At 47.0% G+C, this 21,360-nt stretch overlaps 1 protein-coding gene across 3 annotated transcripts in view; it reads left to right on the top strand.

Moving 5' to 3' along the window:
- The window catches only part of LOC146180805 (uncharacterized), an 80,532-nt gene that overhangs the window by 31,532 nt on the left and 27,640 nt on the right, over positions 1 to 21,360 (top strand). For all 3 annotated transcript variants that reach the window (XR_014700120.1, XM_084576149.1, XM_084576148.1), the window contains exon 7: positions 6,113 to 6,182. Coding sequence is in view for 2 of the 3 variants with exons in the window: in XM_084576149.1 (XP_084432275.1) it covers positions 6,113 to 6,182 (70 nt within the window). In the remaining variant the exon portion in view is untranslated. The remainder of the gene's footprint in view (positions 1 to 6,112; positions 6,183 to 21,360) is intronic.

The following is a 21,360-nucleotide window of genomic DNA, read 5'->3' as shown; positions in this document are numbered from 1 at the left end:
CCTATAAAGGAAAAACACATACGTCAATCGTTCGATCTATCCTCATACGCGATCCTGCTTCGGGAGCTCAAAACTGCGCATTCGCTAGAGGAGATAACTGAACTAGGGATTGCACAGCGTAGCTGTGGAATTAAGAATACAAAGGTTTCCGTAGAGAGATGTCCCCGCCTGCATGGAAAGTCGTCAGGCATTTCCTCGCTCTTCGTCTCGTGGAGAGAGGAAACTGCCGCAAAAAAATGGCATGCCTCGGCTTCTCGTCAGTGACCTAGGTCGTTAAGAAACCCCTCATCGTTAAAGGTAGATAGGTCATTGATTTCGGATGTCAGTGCTGCAGCAGCGAACTCTCCCTGACCGCTGTCAGCAGGAACCAAAGGGTAAGGCGGCATGCTTTGTGTTTTTGTAGGGAACGCGTCCTAAACGCACCGAAAGCAGGCACCACGGCGTCAGTAGCATCGCCTAAAACATGTCCCCAAAGAGTTGAATAGGCCCCTTTCAAGTTAGCAGTCACAAATGGAAAGGAAGCTCCCACAAATGGAAGGAAGAGGGGCCGCCTCAAGTCCTTCAAAATACCTCTTGCTTGCTTCTGCCTTCGAGCAGCGAATTCGCGTTCATGTTTTGTTTTGTTTTTTTTGAATGTCTGATCCTGCCAACAAGCACTCTTTGAAAACAATGTCCGCGACGATCAAATAATATAATTTCTCGCTTTCGAAGGCATCGATAAAAACATGCTTCCAGCCAGCCTCTGTCAGCAGGGGCACAGAATAAAGCAAAAATAAGAAACCCCACTGGCAGAGGGCGCCGGCTTTGCGCGCAAAGACGCGCTTCCATCTCCCCTCATCCTCACTCTCCTTCTCCCGCTCCGCGTGCACGTGCGGCTGCCTGTAGCACGCGCTCCCGAGCGAGCGGGCTGCGCAGACTCCGCAGACAGCCGCGCGCAGCGCAGGCGCGGATGCGGGTAGGTTTTGTAGCTCCTCTCCGCTCCGCTGGAAACCGAGCGCTGGCGTCACGGAGCAAACTCCAGCTTTTGTTCCCTATTCACACCACGGCGAAAGACTCTGTGAAAACCTACATGCGACACTGCAGTGCTCTCTAGGCGTTTCTAGGCCTAACCTGATGGTCATCAAAGCCACAACGTACAGTACAGTGGAGGAGCTTTGCCTCCTTCATAGGATGCCTGTTGCATTGGCCATGTTCTCATTGGGGGCATGCTACTCTCAGTTACAAGTGTCTGCCAACAGATGGCATTTGGTGCTATCCGCATCTCCGGCAGCAATGGCGTCGGGGGGTAGTTAGTGGCAGCCGCATTTGTGTATGTGGCCTTTGTACTACAACTCATTACAATTGGGTTCCAGTTACATTGAAGAATAATGTTTGCTTGTCACCACAGCAACTAATCAATTGTAATAGTAACCTAATTCTGAGGATTGCATTATTAGGCGAACATTTTTCTGTCCTCTTTTCATTGCCGTGAACTGCTGGCTTGTAACCTCGAAACAACACAGTATATTAGAAATATTCTTTTTGAATATTCTTGGGCTGCTGTGTTGCATAGCATTTCTACCAATGTGAACAGGTGTGGTATTAGTGCACCGCTTGCATGTGTGCAATTCATTATCGGTTGTTTTCATCAGAAGTGAGAGTTCTGCATGTGTTGACTTTCACCGCTGGCGCTTCTGTGAGCTTACAGTTTTCAGCTGAGGCGTACATTGTACCTTTTCACTTCTTGTATAGCACTGTGCCTGCAGGATATCACACTAGCTCTATGGCTGGCCTTGTGCATCTTAGCTGTTTAGAGCGGCAGAGGTTGACGACCCTGTTTTTGCGCTTTCGCATATTGTGATTTCAAGTCCCTACTAAACCATACATAGTAAATCCTGGTGACTGAATGCATTGTAGCGCACATGGTTTTAACTGTCGTCTGCTGCAGTTATCTTTATTTACAATCCAGGGTAGAACACAAGCTTGAGATGATGAAGTGACATCAGATTCATGGCAGTGTAGTCATTTAGAATTGCTTGCACCCTTTGTTCACATACACTGCAGTGAGCTGTATCTCAGAAAAATGTACACCTGCCTTCTTTCTTCTGTGAGTCAGTTTGCACTGAGACATGCAAAAGCAGCAGTGCATGATGGCAGGCTTTGGGCATGGTGAATGATCAAAGTAGGGGCATCAACAGGGTGCAAGCCAGGCACTCAAGTTATAGCAGTTAGGCAGCTGCCAACACCAATTGCCTGCACACAAAATCAATGCCATTTGTTGCGGAGTAGCAAAGGCCTTTTAATTTGAAGATTTGAAGTGGTTCAGAGACTAAAGCTGTGCCTTCCAGTGTTTTATTCACTTCATATCATAACATGCCTTTTACACAAGTACAGTACATTTTCTGTTCATCAGTAGTGATTGCACAAAATGCTCCGATGCAAACTACTGAACACTGACCCCGAGGTGGCTCATGAGAGTCCACATTTTTGATAAGAAATCGAAACTCTGGGCTTGTCTGCATTTATCAAACTTGCGAAAAAATTAGCTGGAGTTTAGCTTGTGGTTAAACCTGGACACAAGGGCAATCTGCTTGGCTACGCTTAGGTTCGGCTTGAAAGTAAACACATGGCTTTTGCTCATGGTAGTTTACTCTATGGTTCCAGCTTTATTTATGCCACAGGGGAATCGGTTCACGTGAGCGCCCCTTGCCTCTTGTCGTTGACCTTTCTCATTCGGATGTAGAACACTTCTAGTGGCATAACATCTTTTATACATCGGGACCCTGGGGCACACCACCGTCACAATGTTCGAACGAACCTTTTGTCCTAGCAACTCGCTGTTAGCGTTCGCCTCTACCAACTGCAGAGTTATCTTCTTCTTTTTCTTCTTCTTTCTTCACTCTTTGGACATGCACGGACAGGCGTGGCAAAATAGCGAGGCTGTAGCCAATGTAGTTCTTGCTACAAAAATTGCGGGCAATTGCAACAGAGCTTTTCTTCTACGGCAGGGAGCAGCTGATTCAGCAGATTGCTTCATTATTGCTTCATTTGTGCAGAACTGTGAGGCCCGCACCTGCCTTGACCAGGACATTGGTTGCCTCACAGTTCTCCAGACGGAGCAGTTCACCTGCGAGGACAGACCATGCACACTCTGGGGCCATCATTCGTCATCTTGCATGCATGGTGTCGAGTTTATGCAGTTCTTTCGCTGTATGCAATCAGCGGGGCTAAAAGAAAGTGTTTATATGCGCCATCTTGTGCCATTTGAATAATGTATATTTTGACAGTCGTGCAGGTGTTGCTCATTATGTGCCAAATCCTTGAGTAAGTAAGCCAAATGTGTTTACATCTTTTCTCCAAGTGGACCTAGTGTTCTCCTCCAAAATTCGAATTAATCTTGTCTGTCTTTCAAACTAGCCAACTTGAAACTGTGGCTTAAAGCGTGTATTTCACAGAGAATAAGCGTTCCTGCTTTACAATGCAGTCATTGCAGGCGTGCGAAAGAAACAGTCTTGAAAAGAAGGTGATAGTTGAAAGCTCCTCGCCTTTATGTGTTTGTGTACTTATTTACCCGTCATCCTTGGTGCATCACTTTTTGCTTTATGTCAAGTTGGTGCCATTTCGCTGTGCTGGTAACAATAATTCCAGCTTCGTGATGTGGTGGCCACAATGGTGAGCCTATGAAGCGGATGAACCAATATGGTGGCATTGTCCTATGTCACCACCCTGAACGGAGAGGTGTGGTGTTAACAAGGCACCCTACCCACTTTTGGAGGAGAGTAAAGGAAAGGGTTTATTGACAAAATCTTTTTGGCAGCTGGCATCCTGTAGGGGAGGAGTTGATTGGCTCTAGCCACTGCCTATTATAAGTTCCAGTTGCTAGTGCACTATAAATAGAATGATCACTTGTTATGATTAAGGCAGAGGTGGTCTCCGTGATTAGGGAAACGAATAAAGCACACCTGCTGGGTTGCATCCAACTTTTCCTTCTTCACCGCATGACTGTGATGTGGTATGGAGAAATGAATAGTACAAGAGGCTACTCAGGCCACTCTCAAGCATACCTCATGTGTGCCTCCTCACAGTGCGTTGCCACACTTGCACTATCAGCAGATTCTCAAGGATGCGCAGCTGACCTAACTCTGTGCACAAAAACAGATTAGAGTGCACCATTTGGTGAAGTGCCTCTTGCACAACTATGGGGTACTGTTCGGTGTATAAAGTGATGGGGGAGATTGAAGATTGAGACTGTCCTATACTTTTACATAAGGTTTTCAAGGGGATGATGGGTGTTTGATATATCTGTAATAAGCTTTTTTTCTGATATAGCTTTCTTCAGCACAAGCGTCAAAGCTAGCGTTCTGCGATTGTAATCATATTACTTTAGCCTCAGGCGCTGAAGATTCCGGAGCCAAAGGCCTGTCCTACATATCTATTAAGTCAAAACATTTGGGCTCGATATATATATTCACTGTATTTTGCTTTATGTGCACAATAATTCTGACTTCTTCAATCTTAGGAGCATGAAAGCTTTACTGATTATTTACAATATCTTCTAACCATGGTTCAAGAACTTCCTTATTTTTAGCCTGACTCATTTAAATCTAAAAAGTGTGGTGTGTGTGTGTCTTTTTATGTAGAAGTGAGAGTGTTTACCAAATAACAGTATGCCTTATTCAATAAAGTCAATAGGGACACTTAAGCTTTCCCTTTAAAGTTCCCCTGAAAGGGGTCACCAAGAAGGGTAAACAATGCCATAACACTGATAGTTATTGAACCACCCATCATTCTCCCGCAAAAATTTTCGATCTAGCTTCTGCAACACCAGAGATATCGGCTATTAAAAATGACCCTTCCAATTTTCCCTCTCAACTCGTACGCCGAAGGGAGCCATAAAAAAATAAAGAATACAAGCAAGTTCAAAGCTCTGCCCAGACATACGCCACTTCGACGAACTTCCGGTTGCCGTGCGCTCGCTCGCTGGCGTAGCGTCAACCCGTCCTCGCTCGCACACGCCTGAGGAGTTCGCCAGTTCGCGCAGCGATGGTTAGTGTAACCGTGAACCCGTGGTTACCCTATGTTACACGGCGGACCAAACCATGGTTACACCACTAACCGCGATTATCGCAAACCGAGCTTGACGACCTCGGTTTGCGTCGTTTAACCAAGGTTATGACTGCGTCTGTTGACGGAAGCTACTTGTCGGATATTTGTAAATGCAGCTTCGTTCTGCCGATCCCTGCGTTGCTTCGGTTGTTGTACTTAATGGGCAATGGCCACCTAACCGATAAGGGCAGCGAGCTGTGTAACAGCCCGCACAGAGTTCGAGCAGCGCACGAGCAGACGACTTTCGCAGCTACCGGAAGTGTGTCCGTGACGTCATGGCTGCAGTGGCCGCAGCGAATGGCAGCTTCTAGCAAGCCTTGCCAGTCAACTCACCCATGACGTCACGGTTTAAGGAAATAGTTCCATGCGACACCGCCAAGCGACATTCTCCCTGCCCGCGAATTTCAAAAAACGCTGTTTTTAAAAATTAATAATAAATCGCTGGCTTTGTTCCAAGGAGTTATGCTTTGCGTTAATGCTCAAAAGGATGTGTTCTACACACTGAACACGTTTATCAGTGGTTTCTTGGGGGCCGTTTCCGTGGACCTTTAAGGGTATGACGTGATAGCATAGGCCACCACTTGACATAACCAACCTTGCTTTAACCAAGCAGTGTTAATGTGTCTGAGTGGCCTAAGGGTAACACAAACGAAATGATCCTGCCAGGCGGGCTCTAATATCACCGTCCCGTATGAAAGGAGAGGCCCAAGTTGGCAGCGCCTGCCAAACATAACGTCAGGCGACCTTGCATCCAATAAGCACATGGCCATGTCAGCTGCCAGATACCGCCTGTCATTCAAGGCACGTCGTGATGTAATGCTCGTCATTTTTTGCTTACAATTTCAACGCCGAATTTTCTGGTGAACGGGGCCTTTAACAACATCACATTAAATTATTATGAATAAAAGTGCAATGCAATGAAATGTTTGTGTTCATATCTTGTTCTTTTCTTGTTGGCCATAATAAACAGTTACAGGCAGCTGAGGCATTTATGGAAAGATGCACTGCAATACTGCTGTTCTTGCAGGTCACCAACAAGCCCGATGAGGTCCTCAGTGATGGGGCCTTACTACCACTGGGTGGAACTATTGAAACAAGTGAGTTACTGTGTCCACTTGACGTGATAGAGACACCCTTCAGACAACAAATGGAGGACTCTACTCTGTGGCATTGTACTTCAAGCGGTGGCATCACCTCTACAGCTGCCTAGAATAGTGCTGTTGTGATCATATTTCCTCATCTCAGTCGAGCTCATCGCGCAGAGGCTGCTGTCATTGACCTAAGATTGCCGCTCTCTTGCAGATGTATTGCTCATATTCACTGAGTAGGTTTTTAATTTTACTTGTTGGGAAAGTGGCACAGTGTTTTCATGTTGGCTTGGGGTCGAATTTCTCTCAGAAAACAAGCAGCCATGAGGACTAATCTTGGCTGTGTTCCCAGTATTTTTTTCACTTCTGAAGGATTCGCTTGATGTGCTAGTGCAGCCTTTTTAAAGTGCAGTTTCAAAAGGATAATTTTTCTCGCAACATCCAAAGTTTGTGAGAGCACAAAATCCATACTTTTACGCTGCCATATGAGCAGCAACTTGCAGAAATCTCAACACTCTATGAACATAATTAGACATTTCTTTGGTCTTTAAATAAAACAAACATAAGTGATGGATATTATATAATCTATTCCGGCTTATAAAGCTCAAGGGAGATTGAAAAATATATTTAATATATCTCCAATTAATAAGTATAGAACAGACCAGCTTATCAGTTACTTAGAAGCGTGAATAGGGTGCACATACTCTGAGGGTGCGCTTCATATAGCAACTAGCTGCCTGCCCACATAGTGGTGGCATACCGCTTGCTTTTAGCATCAAGAGCTGACTTTGCATCAAGCCTGTAGTGGATATGGTGCTTCAGGAGAAGCCACCACCCATCACTAGAGGTCGAACTCTGTTACCTCTGCACTATAAATGCAAATGTGTAAGTTAAAATTGGAACGGAGTTGATTTCTACGTCGCCATCAGCAGCAAAGCAGGTTTCATCACAGCAAGTGGAAGCCTTCAGTCAGCTGTCTTATTTTTCCACATCATAAGCACGTCTCATTGAAACTAAGCACAACAGATGAAAACGATGTTCACCCACACTCTCAGTTCGCCATGCCATATTACAACACTGCCATCAGGTTTTCAACATCGTGCACTTGACACAGCTTTATGCGTGCAGAGCGACCACAGGAGGTGCTACTTGCTGGGGCATGGAGCACTCTCCAGCGTATCAGATATTCTGCTGTGCTGAAGGGTGATGTCTGATAAACGTGAACGGCATTGCAGCGATATATCATGGGATTTTCTAGGAGACAGTGTGACAGTTTGATAATTTTACAAATACTTTATTGCCATAAGCACCAACTGATTTTCCGGATCCTCAAGGGGCCGAAAAAGCATCTGGAAAACCAAGGAGTCTAAAAAATAGGTTCACAATAAAAAACATCATTTTATTATTTACTGAGCGGCTTTAAAAACTGATCAAATCAATCTGTTCCTATGCCAGTCTCCTCATTCTCACAGCCAGTTTCCTCTCCGGCGCTGCGGGAACGGAGCAGGGGAAAACCGAAACCACATAATGGTTGGAGCAGTGTGACTTCAAACAGAAAGAGGTGCGAGGCATGGAACCATGGAGCAGTGGCCCACGGTGCAGGCGGCCCAATTTCAGGGAGTAACAGATCCATTGACTCGTCACAGCTAGCGGCGCTTGCTATTGAGAGTATCCCTATTTACTCGTGAGCCCACTCGCATAATGAATCCTACCCCCCTCATTTGTTCTGCTAAGAATTCGAAAATAAAATTTAGGTCCTAACGCATCCCATTTCACGCCATCACAGCTCGCACCGCATTTCTTGGCAACGTGCCAAGATGCAATGCAGCCATCACATCAGTTTGTATACTAATGTGGAAGCTGGGGCTAGTTGGTGGCCCAAAAAGAGAAAAACATTAAAAGGAAAAGCTAGTAAAAAAAAACATCGTCAAAACGTTTCACCTGCTAGCAGTAAGAAACATGATTTCTTTGTGGGATAAAGGAACCCATGGTGCTCAGGAGTATTTGCTAGATAAGATGTTAAATGCCTCAGTCACCTCTCTTGTGAGCTTGTCTGTGTGATGACAGATGACTTCACATTCATCAAATTCTGAATGGCAATGGGAACATTTCCTGGAATGAGCCGCTGAGTGGCCTTTGACACCGTTCTTTACATCGTTCTCGACATCAGGTTCTTTACATCAGATTTACATTGGGTAAATGGGCAGGTATCTAAATGGCTGGTTGCGTGAACATGAAAACTATGTGAAGAACTGTTTCAAAGCCCACTTAGGCGACTCATTCCAGGAAATGTTCCCATTAATTGGCGTCCAGAATTCGATGAATGTGAAGTCATCTGTCACCACACAGACAAGCTCACAAGAGAGGTGACTGAGGCATTTAACATAGTATCTAGCAAAGACTCAAACATTAGCACACCATCGGTTCTTTTATCCGACAAAGAAATCAGGTTTCTTACTGTTAGCAGGGGAAACATTTTGACAGTAAGTTTCTCTGACTATCTTCTCCTTTTCATGTTTTTCTTTTGTTGTTTCTGGTTGATGCGTGGCTCACCTAGGAAAATATGGGCTTCTGCGCCGTGACTTGTCAGTTGTAAGTCAGCACCCATGTGTGTTTCATTGTGTCCCCTTCTCATCTGCGTCCATTGGTCTGTATCAAGAACTACAGTGTGTATCTTTTGACGTTAGCTCTAGTTGTAGGGTGGGAAGGGGGGAGGGGGTCGAACTTTCCTTTGTGACAGCGCCCTTGATAGGAGTGCGAGCAGTGACTTACCTGGCCTGCAAGCCTGGCTTTCAGTACATTCGCTTTATCATGTCATGATTGGGGCAAGTGTCGTCCACTGCCACAAAATCATTGGAATGCGTGACTGAAGGAAATTCCTTTTGAAGTGAACGATGCGAAAAGCCGGTACCATGATCACAGCTTACCCCATGCTTCCATTGATGACTGATGGGTGGAGAGATGGACGACTCTGGGAAAAAAAGGAGAAATCTCAAGTTCTTCCTGCTTAATGAACCCTCCCTACAAACTGGCGGCATTTTTTTTTTGTCTCAAAATAAAATTTGAAGTGGAGTTGTTTGTTCATAAATCGAAACAGCTAAAATCTACAAGCCTCTTTCGAAAACAGGATCCAGGTAGAATGAGAGGAAGAAGGTGGTTTACACGATATGAATAAACAAGGGTAAAGGGGGTATACACCACAGTTCGCTGCAGATAAAGCCAACGTTTCGACAAGTGGACTTCGTCTGGGCAAAGCGATCATCACTGGCAGGGGTTTAAATACGCTTTTGCTTCGGAAGAAGGAAAGCTAGGGAGGGGGAAAGTGGGTGAGAAGAAAGTAGTACTAGGTCAAGGAGTGTGGATGGGGAGGATGGGCTAAAAGAAAGTAGGTTATGGAGTAAAAAAAAAAAAAGTTTTCTTCAGTATGTATTTCTCGGCCTGGAACTCCTGTGGCGTGAAAAATAAATAAGTGGCAGTACCAGGAAAAACTACAATACCGGGTAGATGATCGGGGGACACGGGTCTTCCGGACCAAAAAAATCGCGAAAAAATCACTTTTTTTTAGAAACTGTAATTTTTAGAAATCAGTGGCTATCCATCCACCTATTTGCCAAATTTCTGATCGATATTTTAATCTGAATAGCAATTTACAGAACCGAAGTCGCTCTATTTTCACCTGAAATTCGCGAAAAAAACGGCAATATTCCATGACGCATAGTGCTCGTTCTATGCGCGGCACCGCATACATCTTGGTCTGATTTGAAAGAGCCGCCTTTCAGCTGCAATTTCCCGCCTCTCCTGTTCCCTGTAGGGCCCCGCCGGGGTGGCGCAGTGGTAAGACGCCTGACTACTGCGCTGGAGTTCCCGGGTTCGAACCCGACCACGGCGGCTGCGTTTCGATGGCGGCGAAACGAAGTGGCGTCCGTGTGCTGTGCGATGTCAGCGCACGTTAAAGATCCCCAGGTGGTCGAAATTACTCCCAAGCCCTCCACTACAGCTCCCCTTTCTCTTTCCACCCTCACTCCCACCTTCCTCCTTTCCCCTACGGCGCGGTTCAGGTGTCCACAGAGCAAGTGTGACAGGTACTGCGCCTTACCCTTCCTGTGAACCAACCTGTTCCCTGTAGGCTATTGGGTGCCGAGAATAAATAAACAAAAAAGAAAAGGTCACATTCCTAGCGCTATTGGCTGTCGGAGCGCACGTGATCGGAGGGCGCCATCTGATTGATGGAGCTAGCTGGTAGCGTCTGCTTGGCACTCGACGTCCCCGCAACGCAGCAGAGACGCGACGCTTTGTGTTGTGTGACAGTGGTGACAACGATGCCTGGTTCAGTGCGCAAAGTCCATTCCCGGCATAAATTTGGGAGGAAAAGGAAGAAGTCGCTAATCGAGAATATGAAGAGACACCCTGCTCTGACTGTGCGTGCCGAAAATGACCTCGTGCCGAGCGATCGAGTCCGCCTACTGCGGAAGTAGGCCTAGCATGCTCATCGGCTCGGGAAGCTGCTGGCGGCAGCACCCGCATTCGCCGTGATACAGTGATGCTGAAGCCCTCAGATGTCGTCCAAAAGACGATAAAAACGAAATAAAAGCTTCAAGATCTCGCCTCAACTCCGGCAACGAAGCAGAAGACTGGTTGTTTACCTGACGACAGCGCGGCGGCATTTTCCCCCGACGAGGCAAGCTTCGGGATAATTTGCTTGGGGTCGCTCAACAGTTCGTTGCAACTAGTGAGCTGTAAAACGTGCGGCGGCGATGTGGAATTCGAAAAAGGTGAGCGAGAATATGGCCTCGCCTTTAAACTTGTGCTTCGGTGTTTGAACTGGCTTGTAACAAAATTGAGCTCATATTATGCCTGGGCTTTAAAAATGGATGGGAACAGCCCTGCGGACTTTGTTGTAAAAGCGCAAAGGTAATGAAAATCTTGGAGGCAAATTTGAGCTCATATTATGGCTGGGCTTTAAAATCGCACAATGGGGATGTAGAGGCAACCCAGGAGGCAGTGATGGCCACTTATCATCACATTACATCCACTGATGAGGTGGCCAACCACAGCCTGTGCCCATTGGGACCGGACTCATGGTGCATACAGGGCAGGAGTAATGCTCTATGCACTACGGAGTGCACCAACAGCGGATTTGGCTATGTGCACTACGTAGGGTGCCTCGATGCGCGCCCGCTCTCCGCTTAGGGTGAGGACAACCGCGTCGTCTGCTAGCGCGACCGCCATTCTCTTGCATCCGCTGTTCGCGAGGCGCGCTTTTGCTGCGTGGCGATTTACTGAGGTGGCCCGGCTAGCAGTGGGAGCTTGAATTGGACTTTACCTTTGATTATCATTCATTTTTCAGTTTAGATGAAAAGTAAGATTAAAGGTTCGGTGATGCATTCGTATTTCGAGGCAGTTAGTGAAAGTATAACGAATGTTTTTCTTTGTTTCGCAATAGGTGATCAGGGCGGGCACCTGCTCGCCGTCGTTGTCATATCGGCGCCGTGAATTTGTTATCATTGCGCTTCCGTATGGTTGTAGCGAAAAGATGAAGTGTGTGAATTGAACAGCTGCATATTCAAGTACGAACGCATGGCATGCTTACGTACACGTACACTATTATGCAACGGTGGCAAACTGTGTTATGCGTATACTATGCAATCAAAGGATAAAAACTTAGGCGCACGCAAGAACAATGATTTAATACCTTGATTTAAAAATACAATATCTACAAAATGATACGAACGACGATCACGGCAAGTATAATATAGTTTATTATTCTTGCGCTTAAATTTCTTCACGCTTACGTGCATGTGCACGAGAAGTTCACACTGATTACAGCGTCTTTATGGAAGACTAACACCAGCACAAGTTTTGCTTCATGACCACCAGCACGCATGGCTGGATGCTGACGCAGATGAATGCGTAGCCGCAGTCTTTTGTAAGTGGCTATCAGCATTTTGCCTATTGCGCCCTTGTGATCTGCGCATGTGTTGAGGCATGGCCGGTCTACCTTCGCAAAGTATTCTGTGAGCGATTTCAGCGGCGACTTCATCGTGTGCATATTGTTGGTGCACCACGCGACAACTCCTGTGAAGTACTCCTCATAGTTCTTGAGAGTGCGGATCACTTCCCTGCTTGGATAAATCAAGTTCCGTCCGTCACTCACATACTCCTTGAGAGTTGTCAACGAAGCATATTCGTTACTTGCTGTTCCGATGAGAGCATCTTTGCACTGGGAGCAAGATACTGACTTTAAGACGCTTTTCAGGATGAAGCCTCCAAGGTAGTAAAGAATTGAACATTCCGTTGACGTCAGTTCTTCAATGAACAAAATCTCAGAGTCATCTATTTCTTCAGGCAGATTTTCTTGGCACTGCTTTTTTGCTTGAGAAAGAAGATCGACAAGGTACTCTCGATCATCAAGCTCATAGCTCGTCGTTCGCGGTGTATGTAGAAACTGGCTCACACTCACAAGCCTTAGAGCACATTTTAAATCATATGCCGTCGGCACTGGCTTCCTTAGACGTACTACCGAAAAAAGATTTTCGAGGCAGTCTTGAAGTAGCCTGCTCGTTAGAAAAAACTCGTAGCGTTCATTGCCCAGGAACACTTCTTGAAGGCGAAGGACAACTGTTGTGGAAATGAGCAGCCCAGCTTGGGATGGTTTCCATTGAGATGTTGCGCCCATATTCATCCCTTGTATTGTTTCTGCTGCAAGGCGCAGGGTTTTCAGAGCAGCATAATATTTCTCCATGTTTCGGTGGCTTAAAGCTAAAGTGGATTGATTGATTGATTAAAACTTTAATTTCCACCGATTTAGGAGGCCCCCTACTCCCCGCTCCTGGCACGCAGGCCTGAGGAACGGGGGCTGGAACCTCCGCGACTAAGGACTGGCGAATATACATTGGTTATTCGCGGCCTCAGCCGCCAGGCGGACGGCTTTCTGCTGGTCAGCGGGGACGTCGCTTCGCAGCAGGGTTACCCAGGCTTCTCTACTTTTAATGTTGTCCCTAGCGCCCGGAGACTTAGGGCATTCCCAAATTATATGGTCGAGGGTCCCCCTCGCTTCGCAGGCTTTACATTTATCGTTTTTTCTCTCCTCTATCTGGGTGTGAAACAACCAGACAGGGTTCGGGAAATTTCCGGCTTGTAATCGCCGCCAGGCTATGGCCTCTTTATTATTTAAGCTAGGATCCGGTGGCGGCATCAGACGTCTTCCTAATCTATAATTTTCGATTATTTCTTTATAGGTTTGCAAACGTTCGTCCATCGCCTGGCAGTCGGGCGGCTCCGCGTTTGCCCGGAAGTAGAGATCTCGGGCTAAATCATGGGCCGCCTCGTTGCCGGGGACGGACGTGTGTGCTGGGACCCAAATTAGGGTGATTTTGCGATCAATTTTAGTTGCAGCTTTTAGAATTCGGGCGGCTTCTTGTGAGACCCTGCCTTTTCCGATATTCCAGAGAGCAGTTTTACTGTCGCTAAAGATCAATCTAGCCTTCGTTCCGACGCAAGCGAGCGCTATTGCGACCTCTTCAGCCGTGTCTATGTTTCTACTTCGGATGGTGGCGGAGACGACTGGTGCGCCGCTACCATCGACTACCGCGGCGACTGCCGCCCCTGATAGGCCGCTTGCAGCGTCTACGTAGGCAACTTCTTTTACTCTGAATTCTTTTGCACTTTTAACCAGTGCTTCTGCTCTCTTCTCCCGTCTCTCCTTGTGGTATTCTGGGTGCATGTTGCGGGGGAGAGGACGGACAATGATGTTCTCGCGACATTGTGGTGGTAGGAAAACCTTGTCGGCTGTGCCCCTATCTATTTTTCGACCCACCCATTCTAAGATGGTTCGACCCGTGCTCGACCTACTTAATCTTTCATGTTGGGCGATTCTTACCGCTTCAGCAAGTTCCGTCCAGCTATTATGCACTCCCATTTCTATCAGGCGTTCCGTAGAAGAGGAGATGGGTAGACCCAGCGCCCTCTTGACGCAACGCCTGATGAGTGCGTCTATCTTTTCTTTTTCATTGGTCCTGATGTTGAGGAACGGTGTGGCATAGCATATTCGACTTATTATGTACGCCTGCATCAGTCTCAAGAGGCTTCTCTCTTTGAGGCCTCTGCCTTTGAATGCAATCCTCCTAAATATTCCTGTTACCTGCGTCGCGTAGGTAGTGAGTTTTTTTATCGTTCCGTCATTATACCCGTCCTCTTGAATAAAAAGTCCGAGGATTCTGATTTGCTGGACTCTTGGTACGGTTTTGCCGTCGACCTTTATTTCTACGTTAAAGTCGCCCTTGCACCTCATTGATTTTGGATTATATATGAAAAGTTCGGATTTTTGCGGAGAGCACGAAAGACCCCTTTCGGCCGCGTAGGACACAATGGTGTCCGCCGCCGCCTGTAGGTGTTCCTCTATGCTGCCATCGCTGCCGTTGTTCATCCAGAGATTAACGTCGTCCGCGTAAATGCTGAACTTCAGGTCTTTTATGACTTTAAGAGCGGCAGGAAGGCCTCTCATCACCACGTTAAAAAGGAAGGGGGAGAGCACTGAGCCTTGCGGAGTTCCTTTACTTCCCAGGTGGACAGTGGGGGATTCAAGGTCCTGAAACTTTAGTTTCAACGTCCTGTTTGTCAGGAAATCCATTACGTAATTATATGTCCTCTCGCCGACTCCTAATTCCTGTAGTCCCGCGAGAATTGCCTGGTGTTTTACGTTGTCAAATGCTTTTGTTAGATCTAGTGCTAGAATTACCTTCGCGTCTCTGGATTTCGAGTCAATTATGTCATGTTGTAATCGGAGCATTACATCCTGTGTGCACAGGCCCGGTCGGAACCCGACCATCTCATGCGGCCACAGGTCGTTTTTCTCCATGAAATTAGTTAGCCTTGTTTGGATTACGCGTTCCATAAGCTTTCCAATGCATGAGGTTAGAGAAATAGGTCTGAGGTTTTCCAATTTCGGGGGCTTGCCAGGTTTTGGAATTAGCACAACGTTTGCAGTTTTCCACTGCTGGGGAAGACGACCGCTACTCCATACTTCTTGCATGTAGTTGGTGAGTGCCGTTATGGAAGCGTCGTCTAGGTTTCGTAGCATTTTATTTGTTATTCCATCGGGGCCGGGAGCTGATCGCGTCTTTAAGCTAAGGATTTCGGCTCTAACTTCCGCTTCTGAGATGGGCGCGTCGAGGGCCTCGTTCGGTGGGCCCGCATATTGCCTAAGAGGGAGGGATGTTGTATCGCCGACGTATGTGTCTACGAGTTTAGTTATTAGTTCCGCGTCAGTCCCCTCGAACGCGTGTCTTGCCTTTGCTATTGTTGTGTTTGACTGTGTTTTCGAACTGTCGGGATTAAGAAGATATCGTAGCAGGCTCCACGTCTTTGAAAGGCTCATGTTGCCCTCCATTTCATCGCACCTGTTACACCAGTTTTGCTCGCAGAGTTTAATTGCATAATCCTCAATTTCCTTATTGTGCCTGGCTATTTTTCGCCTTAGGTTTCGGTTCCATCTCTGACACCGGAGGCGTCTTTCCATACCTTTTTTTGCTTCCCACATGTGTAGGAGTTTCCTGTCGACTGTTTTCGGTGCATCGTCCCCCTCTAGGGTAATGGTAGCGGATTTAACGTGGTGCATGAGGGTTTCTGCCCAATCGTCGATATTTTCAATATTTTGGTCCATGTTGGCAGATTCCCTAATTTGTCTGAATTTCTCCCATTCGATTGCGCTGATGATCTTTTCTCGTCTTACTTTGACTCCCCGTTTAAGCGTTATTTCGAGGACGTAATGATCGCTTCCAAAGTTGAGCTCTGTGTTGTTCCACCTAAGCTCCTCTATGTTTTTGGTAAATGTTAAGTCTGGGGTTGTGTCTTTGCTCACACTGTTTCCCACCCTCGTCGGGCAGCCAGAGTCTGTCTGCAGGGTGAGGTTTAATTCGTGAAAATCTTCCCATAACTGCCTGCCCTTCGGATCTTGCCTATTATATCCCCACTCTTGATGGCAGGCGTTGAAGTCTCCTACAATTAGCAGGGGGTTAGCTCCGGCTGCCTTCATTGCTTTGCGAAATAATGTCTTGAACCTAACTTTGCGCTGCTGAGGAGAGCTATATATGTTTAGGACGAAAATACTGGGTTCCTTCTTCCTGCCCGTGATGATTTCAACGAAAACCGCCTCAATGTCGCGAGAACTAATTTCATGTTCGATCACCGCTACGTTCCTTTTGACGAATGTAGTGACCCGGGATTTTTCTCCCCGGCCACTAGCAAACGCTTGATATCCTGATAATTTAATTACTCCTTTGCCAGTTTCCTGTAGGGCTACGGCTAGAGGTTTTTCAACTATTTGCTCGAGATGTTGTTGCACTAACGCTCGCTTGCGCGGGAATCCTCGGCAGTTCCACTGCCATACCGTCGAATTAATCTTTGGTTGCGTTTTGCCCATGTTGGAATTGGTCAAGTATCTCTTCTCTCACTGTTTGCCTTTCTGCCATAGCAGCAAGAGCCGCGTTTGTTTGTTTAGATTGTTCCTGAATTCGGTTCAGGGCGCCTATGATATTGGTCATGCCTGTCTCAAGCCGCTCGAGTCTCGCCCCGTATTTGGCGTCTAGTCTACGCTCTATTGCCGCCAGCGGATCCGTTTCCCCGCCTCTTCGTTTCTGCGGGGGAGGTGGCCTGCACTGTTCAGTGATCATAGCGTCCTCCTCCGTGTCTGACGCCGCGGGTGGTGTTAGCACCTTTGGCGTCGCAGGTGGAGGTGTCGGTTTGGCTACTTGTTTTGCGGGGAGAGCCTGTGGAGGCGGGGGAGCCCCGGAATTTGGCTGTGATTTAGATTGGTATTGGTCCTGAGTGAGTTTCTTAATTATCTCCCTCAGTTCCGCAACTTCCTTTCTTAACTTTTCTATTTCTTTATCTTTTTCTTTGTTTTCCTCATCTTTAGCCTGGGGAACCCCACTGCTGAAACTCACGGTTTTACTGTCCCCGCTCGGGCTTCGCTTTTGGGTGGCCGACGGGTTCCTTGGGTCCCTGGAGTTAGCCGTGACTCTGGATTTGGACCCCGACCTGGACTTGGATCCGGACCGCTCCCTGCTGCTGCGGGAGCTTGAACGGTGACGTCGGTTGGCGTCCTCCAACTGCGGGAAGTCCCCGCTCTGCGCCCGGAAGCCTCCGTCCCTTTCTTGAGAATATCCGCGTTGGTCACGGCGGTCTCTTCTGAATTTCGAGCGTCCTCTGCGGCCGCTCTCAGGTGTGGTGTTGGGATATTGGTGCTGTTCGTTGTGCTGCTGCTGCTGCTGTTGCTGCTGCTGTTCGGCAATTTTCTGCTCCCATTGACGTTTTTTGGTCTGGTAGGGAGTCCTGTAGAGTTCTCTGCACTTCTTGTCGCCAAGCGGATGGTCTTTACCGCACAGCTGACATTTTATTTCGCAGGTGTGTCCCTGATCTGGGCGCTCTTCTCCGCATCCTCTGCACTTAGCGTTATTCGGATCTGGGCAGACATCTTCGCGGTGCCCTAGGCGCCCGCATGCGTTGCAAACCTCGTATTTCTTTCTGTATAAGACACATCTTTGCCATGTAAGTGAGAGTTTCACCCACCTCGGCACCTCTGGTTTTTCAAACAGTATGAGCACGGTGGTTGAGCTCCTGCCCAGGCGCCTGGCTCCTAGCACGGGGGGGTTGCCTTTGATCGTGCGTAGCCGTTGCACTATTTCTTCCTCGGTGATGCGAAGGGGAATGTCGTGTACCACCCCCTTACCGCAGTCTTCGGGCATAGCGACGTACGCCGTGATTTCAATTTTCTGGCCCTCGAATTCGAGGACGCGTAGTGCGACGTATTTTCTTTTCCGGTATTCGCTGTCTGTTGCGATGAGGATAGACTGCTGTTTTGTGTTGACCGAGAAGGTGTCTTCCGCGGCCTCTCTGATGTTTATATTTGCGGTGCGAGCGATCAACTCCGCAAGTTCAATGTTGCCATACTTAAGTAGGCGGCTGACTCCTCCCCGTGGGCGGAGAATTATTTTGTCAGTTCCGTCAGGTATCTTGATCGATTGCCTTTCAACCGACTTTGCTGCCAATCTCTTCCCGGCGAGCTTGGACGCGGCTCGCTCTCTCCCTTGATCATCGGTGACGCTGCGTCCCTCGTTCTCAAGTGGCACCGTCTTTCCTCTTTTCTTGGCAATAAACCACTGGCCAGGTTCTTTCAGCTCCGCAGGGTCTATGCTCGTTCCCTCCACGGTTTCCATCATTTTCGCCGAAATTCTAAACGGCCGGGGGTGCCTTTGTTTGCCTAGGCCTAACTAGGCCTAGTGTCCCCCGTGGCTTGCGAAGTTCTTCCAAGCCTCAAAAATGTGCGAAAGAATCGGCCCACCTTGGAGTCTTGATAATCCGCGGTGAGCGCTTCCTGAATAGAGTCGAATCCCAGAAAATTTCCGAAATCCAGTGGCCGAAATAGAGCGCAAGCGTTCGTGGTCGATGAAGCCCATCGATTGCACGTCCGCTCTCCAGCTTGGTCGGCGTGGAACTCCAAGCTAAAGTGGGATGGCGTGATGACATCAGCGCATACCACTTTGACACGAGATCCAAGAACCATGCTGTCGTTTCGGCAGACGGGTCAAGCAGCCCTTCTTTCACCAAAAATCGGATAGCCGGTGCAGCTTCTCTGAAGAATTGAAGAGCTACTCCAACCTTCATTTTTGTAAAGTGGCCGCAGCTGACATGAACCTCTGACAGGGCAGGGGCTACTTTAAGTTCCCTCTCTGCATCGTAGTCTACCACTGCCTGTACGTGCTCCAGTTTCACGTTTAGTGACGGGAGGTTGTGTTCGAGCACGGTGGCATCGCTCAGTGTAAAAACTTTGGAACTTAAAAGTTGCCCTCGTAGGTTTTTCAACACATGTGCTGCATCAGCAGTGAAAAAAAGTTCTTTACCGTTCAAACATGGATGCGGTATTGAGCACAGTGTGGTAGAATTTCTGTGACTCGAAAACCCTTATTCGCGCCACATCGCTCTATTTGCTGATCCCATGTCGCATGTGACTGCACGGACTCGAAGGGAGATCTGGCTACAGCGCCGGACGATGTCGAGCACATAGTCTTTAAGCAAGGCACCTTCTACGTGTTTCCCGGTGAATTCATACCCGATAACTTGCTTCCAACGCTGATTAATTCCTCCCAACATGAATACCAAAGCATGATTGGCGGGCTCCTCTGGTGTCGAAGGAAGTGTTGTACCTCCAAGGAGAATGTCTTCACCTCGATCGAGTTCAAACGCTGTAGAAATTTCCATCTCGTCTAGAAACAGCACGCAGTCCTTCTCCCCGTTTTCCATAGTTTCAGCCTTGCACTTCATGATATCAAAAAACCTCTTGAAGGATTCCTGGAAGGAACCTCAGTCCCTGGATCCTCCTTGCCAAAGTCCTGCTACACGGAAGGGGGTAACCCAACTTCCTCAATGTCTCATATCTGGTCGTTCCACACGCAAACTTAATTTGCAGCCCTTGCTTAACTGTCTCTGCAGACCACGTGTGACCCTGCGTGCTATTTTTCGAAAGTGCGGAAATTTGGTCTGCGTTCAAGAACCGTGTATTTTTTGCAAAATTATCAGCCTTGCTTTCATGGTTCTGAACTTGCTTTTTGAGCTTTTGGATTGTCTTCTTAGCAAATGCGTGATGTTCTTGAAGCATGGCGTATTTTCTTTTCATGTCTTCCAACTCCTTTTTCAACTCGGCAAACTCCCTTTGTGTCTCACTAGCTGTGGGTGTTTCATCTGTCGAGCTTGGACTTCTGACGTTCAAAGATTCTAAATCTGAGCGGTTGACTTGGAGGTTGTCCGATGACATATTTTGTGATTCTATGTGAGTTGACTCGGGGAGCAAATCTGCCTCTGATGCGGTATGAAGTCCTTCAGCGGGTTTGTTCACCTCTTCATTGGTGGATGTGGGCACATGCTGCATTCTGTCTCTAGGTGGCTTTCGCTTCCTCAGAGCAACTGGATCAAAAAGATGTACAAGCCAATGATCAAATTGACCACAAAGTAAAAAGAAAATGCGGAAATCACAGATAATGGAAAACTAAGACAGAAAGCAAAGCGAAAATAAGGCATGACCAGTGCTTTGAATTTTTTTTTTAATTTCCGCAAAAAAATCTAAGCGTAGGGGCAAAAAGATGCACATAAATACTGTACTTTTTCCCCGCTCCCTGTATTACTCACAATGTCGGTTTGATTATATACATCTGCATTAATTAAAGGAGGAGACCAATTCTGCCTTTCAAGTGGAAATGGGTTAAGTCTTTGTTTGAGATGAAGGTTGTTGCGTGAGCCGATCGACAGTAGATTTTAACAAGTGGAAGCTAGGCTTCTGATAGGAGCGTTAGAAGCAGATTTGATACATACATGCTTGTACACATAGCCTGTTAAAGGCGAAATAAATGGCTCATGCCGGGCCAGAGGCTCAAATGATACTGAAATGTTTCCGAGCGATCACCACTTTTTTTTATAAAGAATGTATGCGCTTATACAGAATCGGGAAGTGAATCAAACGGAAGTACCTACCCCTGAATGGGAAAATCGTTGGTACAGCATTTGGCTTCAGCTTCTTCCATCCATCTGCCCGGTTTTGTTCAGAACAAGATTGTTCAAAGTGAGCCTGCATGAGAAATTGTTATATAAAAGCCTTATTACCTGAAATTATGATTAAAATGCTATAAATCAAGAAAATCAAACAAACACACACTGGCCCGCATATGGGTCCACATCCGCACACCATGCAGAAAAAAAATATATTTCACATTTTTTTTTTTCATTTCCATACGCTACTTCCGTGACATATGAGAAGCTAAAATAAATATCTTGAATAGCATAATTTTCACACAGAACAAAAGTATAAATGATTTCAATTTGATACAACACGAAGAAACACAAGCCTAAGTGTCGCATGAAATTTTCACTCCGTGTTTCACTCAATTTCCTCGCTGCTATATGCGCCTGTCAAAATGCAACGAGGGCTTTTTGTGAAGTAAGCGTGATTCACTCCTTTTCAGGCTTCGTGGCTGAGAAAGATTGTAATACTTTTACACAGCTGAGTCTTATTTTGTGATGGCAAGTGAAATTAATGGAGGTGCATATGCGCCGGAGGTTTAATATCGCTTCCCAGCTCTAAGCGACTACACGTGCGTGTGCAGTGATCAAATATCAGAGGGCTGCGAAAGCATGATAT

This window comes from Amblyomma maculatum, chromosome 8, assembly GCF_055883805.1.
Source record: "Amblyomma maculatum isolate TAMU_Amacu chromosome 8, ASM5588380v1, whole genome shotgun sequence".
Taxonomy (NCBI): domain Eukaryota; kingdom Metazoa; phylum Arthropoda; class Arachnida; order Ixodida; family Ixodidae; genus Amblyomma; species Amblyomma maculatum.
Note: the sequence above shows the minus strand (reverse complement) of the source record. Positions and strands in the feature narration are given on the sequence as shown.